The sequence below is a fragment of the Bufo bufo genome, chromosome 7 (assembly GCF_905171765.1).
Source record: "Bufo bufo chromosome 7, aBufBuf1.1, whole genome shotgun sequence".
NCBI classification, from domain to species: Eukaryota; Metazoa; Chordata; class Amphibia; order Anura; family Bufonidae; genus Bufo; species Bufo bufo.
In genome coordinates, this window is record NC_053395.1 from 20704982 (window position 1) to 20713818 (window position 8837).

The 8837-nt window shown below is 43.0% G+C and overlaps 1 protein-coding gene across 1 annotated transcript; it reads right to left on the minus strand.

The window, feature by feature from the left end:
* Positions 1-407: 407 nt before the first annotated feature.
* Positions 408-2363, minus strand: RASD1 (ras related dexamethasone induced 1). The gene is made up of 2 exons (XM_040441306.1): positions 2018-2363; positions 408-1475 (listed from the first exon to the last, which is right to left on the minus strand). Exons 1-2 carry the CDS (start codon positions 2334-2336, stop codon positions 946-948), a joined length of 849 nt encoding a protein of 282 aa, XP_040297240.1. The 5' UTR covers positions 2337-2363; the 3' UTR covers positions 408-945.
* Positions 2364-8837: the final 6474 nt, after the last annotated feature.

Sequence of the window (8837 nt, forward strand, 5' to 3'; positions counted from 1 at the left end):
TCTAAGCATTAAAATGTTATTGCCTAGCTGAAACCAGTTATTAGACCTAGAAATTAATATAATTGCTCTAATGAGGTTCTTCCAGTGCACTACAACTCCCAACATACTATCTACCTGTACTCAAATCTAGTCTGTCTTTTTACAGCATCAGTTCCACGTGTGGCCAGCAGGTGGCACTGTGTGCCAGCTCTGCTGGATTCAGGCAGAACGTCATCTAATGCAATGTATTGTGAAAGCTGCTGCAGCGCCTCTTGGTTCAGGCTATGCGATTTCTATAGATCCTTGCCAGGGCAATTATTTAGCGTGCATTAACTAATACTCTCAGCAAAGTCCCTAACGTTTGAGGCATGATGGGAGTTCTAGTTCTGTAATGCTAGCCATGATCTTAATAGAACAAGACACAAATAGAAGTTTTCAAAGTTATCATTTTGTTTATTTGGTAAAAAAAGACATAAAACAGACAATGAAATATGTGACCAGGTATAAACGAGTGGATTTGTTCAGATCCAAGTACAATACTCCAGAGACGTGCCGAAGCACAATGTAAACAGTCACCACGGGTCCTCGCACCCTACAGTCCGCTGGTTTCCCTTTAACACCTCCTCCACACACACTATACAAGTCCAGATGGTGGGGAGGGGACGGACGGAGTACTACAACTCCCTCAGAACTCGACCGACCTCCGCCAAGTCCTATAAACACCTCTCACCGCTGCTTCTTGGTTTGAGACAGACATGTTGTCACACTGTCCAGTGTCAGCAAAGTTGGCCACCACGTTCTACTCGGCAACTTCGATGGCCCGACCAGAAGGCATGGGGGAGCAAAACGATTCCCCTCTACGGACACGCCTCCACGGCTCGGCTTTTTTTTGTCGAAAATGCCCAGATCTTTTGTTTCTCTATGTATATATTTATAAAGCCCTCTTGGCTGGTGGATGGGTCAACCCTAGCTGATGACACAACGTTCTTTGTCCTTACTCTGGCCACCACCAATGGCTTTTTCTCTGATGTACATTAAGTCACTATGGATGCTGGGTCTACGGGCAAATGGAGCTACGATGCCGTAGGCGTCGCCGTCTTCCTTCACTTTCTTCCCCTTGAAGGATTTTTTGTGCAAGATCTCACAGTACTGGACGGAGACCTTACGGTGGAGGTCGGGGCTCATCTCGCTAGGCAGCTTGGCCATGGTAAAGAGAGCCTGGAACATTTCATCCAGCTGGGAATTCTTCTTGGCAGAGACCTCAAAGTAGGAGCAATTATTGTCCTCTCCGACCAACTGCTCAATCTCATGAGCTTGGACCTCCCGGTAGAAATCTCGATCGCCTTTGTTGCCACAGATGACCAGAGGAACATCAATGTTCTCCTTGGTCTTGTTCTTCAGACAGGACTTGGTCTCAATGATCTGTTGCTTCAAGCGTTGGACCTCCTCAAAGGAGTCTCGGTTGTCAAGGCTGAAGACCAAGATGAAGACATCACCTGGAGAGGGAAGAAGAAGTACACGTTAGTGGCTGAAGAGGACACTGAGGAGCTTTGCACATTAAAAGCTGAGGGGCTTAGGATTTAAGATACTAATGGAGACAGGACCCAGCAAGAAGCCCAACAAAGAGGCATTGACAACACATCTACAAGTCACCATCTACTGCAATGATCTGTGACTCTCTGATACTTGTAGTTCCACATCAGCTCTAGATCTATGTAATAAGTACCTACTTCTGGAAATGGAAGACTTATGCACTAATACTAGAGATATTTGAGGAAACTTCTGGGGCTTGTAGTATCTCAGCAACTTCAGTAGGTTACCAAAGTAACCTATAAAACTGATAATAATGGGAGTTGTATTTCCCAGATTAATCAATACAACACAAAGGACTATTTATGGGACTTGTAGCATCTCAATAACTTTAAAGCTATTCTATAAGGGTGGTAGTAATGGGAGATGTAGTCCTCACACAGCTTAGGAATTCTATAGTAGACCTATATCAATCCATCTACATGGCCAGCCATGCACTAGTACTCACCAGTAAGGATGGAGAGTCTCCTCATGGCAGGGAAGGGATGGTTTCCCGAGGTGTCCAGGATGTCCAGCTGGTACACCTCCCCTCTGATGCTGTAGAACTTGCGGTGGAAGTCCTCTATGGTCGGGGTGTACTGCTCCTCAAAGCGGCCACTCAAAAAGCGGGAGACAATGGATGTCTTGCCCACCTTGGAGGAGCCGAGGATGACCATGCGGTAGCAGTTCTTGGCAGGGATGTTCAGCTCGGTCTCGTTGGGACACATCTTGATCATAGCTGTCAGTTTGCTTCTGACTGTGCACAGAGCTCCGGCGCTGAGCAGCATAGGGACCAAAGTACGAGAGAGAAGAGCTGCGAGTGAGGAGCTGTCCGGCCGCCGCCGCTTATATACAGGGGCCGGGCACGCCCCCTGCTGCGTCACCGAGTCATTGCAGCCTGCTGGCCGGGACTGGTGGAGACGGGGCGCAGACTGCACAGAGCTGCACACAGGTATATACTGGTATATCTGCAGAGGGTACAGTGTATCTATAGGAGGACACACGGGTGTATACTGGTATATCTGCAGAGGATACAGTGTATCTATAGGAGGACACACAGGTGTATACTGGTATATCTGCAGAGGATACAGTGTATCTATAGGAGAACACACAGGTGTATACTGGTATATCTGCAGAGGGTACAGTGTATCTATAGGAGGACACACAGGTATATACTGGTATATCTGCAGAGGGTACAGTGTATCTATAGGAGGACACACAGGTATATACTGGTATATCTGCAGAGGGTACAATGTATCTATAGGAGGACACAGGTATATACTGGTATATCTGCAGAGGATACAGTGTATCTATAGGAGGACACACAGGTATATACTGGTATATCTGCAGAGGGTACAATGTATCTATAGGAGGACACATAGGTATATACTGGTATATCTGCAGAGGGTACAATGTATCTATAGGAGGACACACAGGTGTATACTGGAATATCTGCAGAGGGTACAATGTATCTATAGGAGGACACACAGGTGTATACTGGTATATCTGCAGAGGATACAGTGTATCTATAGGAGGACACACAGGTGTATACTGGTATATCTGCAGAGGGTACAATGTATCTATAGGAGGACACACAGGTGTATACTGGAATATCTGCAGAGGGTACAATGTATCTATAGGAGGACACACAGGTGTATACTGGAATATCTGCAGAGGGTACAATGTATCTATAGGAGGACACACAGGTGTATACTGGAATATCTGCAGAGGGTACAATGTATCTATAGGAGGACACACGGGTGTATACTGGTATATCTGCAGAGGATACAGTGTATCTATAGGAGGACACACAGGTATATACTGGTATATCTGCAGAGGATACAGTGTATCTATAGGAGGACACACAGGTATATACTGGTATATCTGCAGAGGGTACAATGTATCTATAGGAGGACACATAGGTATATACTGGTATATCTGCAGAGGGTACAATGTATCTATAGGAGGACACACAGGTGTATACTGGAATATCTGCAGAGGGTACAATGTATCTATAGGAGGACACACAGGTGTATACTGGTATATCTGCAGAGGATACAGTGTATCTATAGGAGGACACACAGGTGTATACTGGTATATCTGCAGAGGGTACAATGTATCTATAGGAGGACACACAGGTGTATACTGGAATATCTGCAGAGGGTACAATGTATCTATAGGAGGACACACAGGTGTATACTGGAATATCTGCAGAGGGTACAATGTATCTATAGGAGGACACACAGGTGTATACTGGAATATCTGCAGAGGGTACAATGTATCTATAGGAGGACACACGGGTGTATACTGGTATATCTGCAGAGGATACAGTGTATCTATAGGAGGACACACAGGTATATACTGGTATATCTGCAGAGGATACAGTGTATCTATAGGAGAACACACAGGTGTATACTGGTATATCTGCAGAGGGTACAATGTATCTATAGAAGGACACACAGGTGTATACTGGAATATCTGCAGAGAGGGTACAATGTATCTATAGGAGGACACACAGGTGTATACTGGTATATCTGCAGAGGGTACAATGTATCTATAGGAGGACACACAGGTATATACTGGAATATCTGCAGAGGGTACAATGTATCTATAGGAGGACACACAGGTGTATACTGGAATATCTGCAGAGGATACAATGTATCTATAGGAGGACACAGGTATATACTGGCATATCTGCAGAGGGTACAATGTATCTATAGGAGGACACACGGGTGTATACTGGTATATCTGCAGAGGATACAGTGTATCTATAGGAGGACACACAGGTGTATACTGGTATATCTGCAGAGGATACAGTGTATCTATAGGAGGACACACAGGTATATACTGGTATATCTGCAGAGGATACAGTGTATCTATAGGAGAACACACAGGTGTATACTGGTATATCTGCAGAGGGTACAATGTATCTATAGAAGGACACACAGTTGTATACTGGAATATCTGCAGAGAGGGTACAATGTATCTATAGGAGGACACACAGGTATATACTGGTATATCTGCAGAGGGTACAATGTATCTATAGGAGGACACAGGTATATACTGGTATATCTGCAGAGAGGGTACAATGTATCTATAGGAGGACACACAGGTATATACTGGTATATCTGCAGAGGGTACAATGTATCTATAGGAGGACACACAGGTGTATACTGGAATATCTGCAGAGGATACAATGTATCTATAGGAGGACACACAGGTATATACTGGAATATCTGCAGAGGGTACAATGTATCTATAGGAGGACACACAGGTATATACTGGAATATCTGCAGAGGGTACAATGTATCTATAGGAGGACACACGGGTGTATACTGGAATATCTGCAGAGGATACAGTGTATCTATAGGAGGATACAGGCATATACTGGAATATCTGCAGAGGGTACAATGTATCTATAGGAGGACACACAGGTGTATACTGGAATATCTGCAGAGGGTACAATGTATCTATAGGAGGACACACATGTATATACTGGTATATCTGCAGAGGGTACAATGTATCTATAGGAGGACACACAGGTGTATACTGGTATATCTGCAGAGGGTACAATGTATCTATAGGAGGACACACAGGTGTATACTGGAATATCTGCAGAGGGTACAATGTATCTATATGAGGACACACAGGTGTATACTGGTATATCTGCAGAGGGTACAATGTATCTATAGGAGGACACACAGGTGTATACTGGTATATCTGCAGAGGGTACAATGTATCTATAGGAGGACACACAGGTGTATACTGGTATATCTGCAGAGGGTACAATGTATCTATAGGAGGACACACAGGTGTATACTGGAATATCTGCAGAGGGTACAATGTATCTATAGGAGGACACACAGGTATATACTGGTATATCTGCAGAGGGTACAATGTATCTATAGGAGGACACACAGGTGTATACTGGTATATCTGCAAAGGGTACAATGTATCTATAGGAGGACACACAGGTGTATACTGGTATATCTGCAGAGGGTACAATGTATCTATAGGAGGACACACAGGTGTATACTGGAATATCTGCAGAGGGTACAATGTATCTATAGGAGGACACACAGGTATATACTGGTATATCTGCAGAGGGTACAATGTATCTATAGGAGGACACACAGGTGTATACTGGAATATCTGCAGAGGGTACAATGTATCTATAGGAGGACACACAGGTATATACTGGTATATCTGCAGAGGGTACAATGTATCTATAGGAGGACACACAGGTGTATACTGGTATATCTGCAGAGGGTACAATGTATCTATAGGAGGACACACAGGTGTATACTGGAATATCTGCAGAGGGTACAATGTATCTATAGGAGGACACACAGGTATATACTGGTATATCTGCAGAGGGTACAATGTATCTATAGGAGGACACACAGGTGTATACTGGTATATCTGCAGAGGATACCTATAGTATATCTATAGGACACACAGGTGGATGGTATACCTGCAGAGGATACAGTGTATCTATAGGAGGACACACAGGTGTTTACTGGTATATCTGCAGAGGGTACATATAATATATCTATACGAGGACACACAAGTGGATGGTATATCTGCAGAGAATACATATAGTATATCTATAGGACACACAGGTGTTTACTGGTATATCTGCAGAGGATACCTATAGTATATCTATAGGACACACAGGTGGATGGTATACCTGCAGAGGATACAGTGTATCTATAGGAGGACACACAGGTGTTTACTGGTATATCTGCAGAGGGTACATATAATATATCTATACGAGGACACACAAGTGGATGGTATATCTGCAGAGAATACATATAGTATATCTATAGGAGAGCACAGGTATATACTGGTATATCTGCAGAGGATACATATCGTATATCTATAGGACACACAGGTGGATGGTATACCTGCAGAGGATACAATGTATCTATAGGAGGACACACAGGTATATACTGGTATATCTGCAGAGGGTACAATGTATCTATTGGAGAGGACAGGTATATACTGGTATATCTGCAGAGGATACAGTGTATCTATAGGAGGACACACAGGTGTTTACTGGTATATCTGCAGAGGGTACATATAATATATCTATACGAGGACACACAAGTGGATGGTATATCTGCAGAGAATACATATAGTATATCTATAGGACACACAGGTGTTTACTGGTATATCTGCAGAGGGTACATATAATATATCTATACGAGGACACACAGGTATATGGTATATCTGCAGAGGATACAATGTATCTACAGGAGCGCACACAGGTATATAGTATATCTACAGGAGAGCACACAGGTGTATGGTATATCTGCAGATGGTACATATATCCACAGGAGAGCACAGGTATATAGTATATCTACAGGAGAGCACACATAGACATAGACTGTATTTCCAGGAGACGACAAAAGGATGGGTAGATAATGGGTATTTGTATGATATTCTGCCGGCCATTAGGTTCATGGTGTCATTACCCGGAGAGATCACTGAGTAAATAGAACTTCATTCACTTCTATTTTATATCTTTCAGACTAAATCTCTTTATTAGATAATAAAACAGCAATGACTCCTTCTCCCAGACAGATTGTCAGCTCTATGGGCCAGAAGTGTCATTCTCAGTCAATGCATGTCCTGACAATCTTTCTGTGTCACAAACCCTCTACATTGGGTATCAGTATACAGGTGAAGCTCCAGACCTGGGAACGGACCAGGGGATCTTGTTAATATTTAATAGGCAGATATCATCTCACACCAAATGCTCCCTCATTACCGCCCTATCTGCAATGCTCATCCTATTGATCTGCATTGTAAATGTGCTGTTTGCACTTTTATTGAATAACTGCAGGTTTTCTCCAAGCAGAATGTCTATGGATTAACTTGTGCCCACTGCAGTGACTGCCAATGTGCTTTTGCTGTACCCGAGACATCCTGTCCGGGCCTCTAATTGCTTCATGACGCTGTTGGAGTGATATTTATGTAAGATACTATAAAGACGTGACTACACTGTCTGCCTTAGGTGTCAAATATTCCTATATGGGTACTGTGCCTTTAAGGGATGGGCATGAATTGATGTCCTCTGCGGCAGACAGCATTATGGGCCTTGTCCACTAGAGGGCGCCAGAGCTCTGATTGTTTTGGATCTTCTCACTATCAGATTGGAGATGGAGTTGTTGTGCTCAGTGACTTAGGATTGCAGGGAGGTAATCATCATCGTCCTCCTCGTAAGCGGTGAATGCAGCCTGAGAAGGGCTTGAAAATAACATATAATGCGAAAATAGTTGATATAGCTCTTCACGAGCGGAAACTTAAAGAGGACCTCTCACCTCTCCTGACACATCTGTCTTAGTAATTACATGTGTTCCCCCCCCCCCCCCCCCCCCCCCCCCCCCAAAAAAAATAACTATCAATTATGATTGGACTGAATAGGGAAACAGCACCAACTGGTAACACCCAGTGGTCAATCTTATTCATACATTTCTTGGAGGAATAACGGAGGAACGGCACAACTCAGAGTCCTATGAAAAGATGCTCCAGTGTACAAGTATTACTGAAATATTTACTTCGAGATACTGCTATACTACACCAAATAATGCATTCATACAAATCCACATGCCGCCATACACTGCCTAACTTTAACAACCCCATACAGTATCCCAATAATACTATGATATAGTGCCCAAACCATGCCGCCCTACACTGCCTAAATAAAAGCTCTATATCTACCATAATAATACTATAATATAGGCCCCAAATAATGCCGCCATACACTGCCAAAATAAAAGCTCTATACATGACCTCAATAATACTATGATATAGTGCTAAAATAATGCCGCCATACACTGCCTAAATGCCAGCTCTATACATTACCCCAATAATACTATCATATAGTGCCAAAATAATACCACCATACACCACATAAATAAAAGCCCCATACAGTATCCTAATCATACTATGATATAGAACCAAAATAATGCTGCTGTACAGTAAACCAATAATACTCTGATAAAGTGCCCAAATAATGCTGCCATATGCTGCCTAAATAAAAAGCTCCATACAGTATCCTAATCATACTATAATATAATGCTGCCATATGCTTCCTAAATAAGCGCTCCATACATTAACCCAATAATACTATGATATAGTGCCCACATAACACTCCAGTGTGTTTCTCACACATGCCTAATGAAATTGTAATTCAGTTTAGAAATAATAGCGCTATACAGTGCAAAACAGTAAAGGGCTTAAGCCCTTGTGGTCTAAGTAAGTGAAAGGTGAGGGTCCCCTAA

Bases quoted from the DNA above. Each gene is read 5' to 3' on its own strand.
- RASD1 (XM_040441306.1), bottom strand. From the start codon at position 2,336: ATGCTGCTCAGCGCCGGAGCTCTGTGCACAGTCAGAAGCAAACTGACA. The intron at 1,476-2,017 runs GTGAGTACTAGT...TTCCCTCTCCAG, and splicing joins GAGACTCTCCATCCTTACTG to GTGATGTCTTCATCTTGGTC.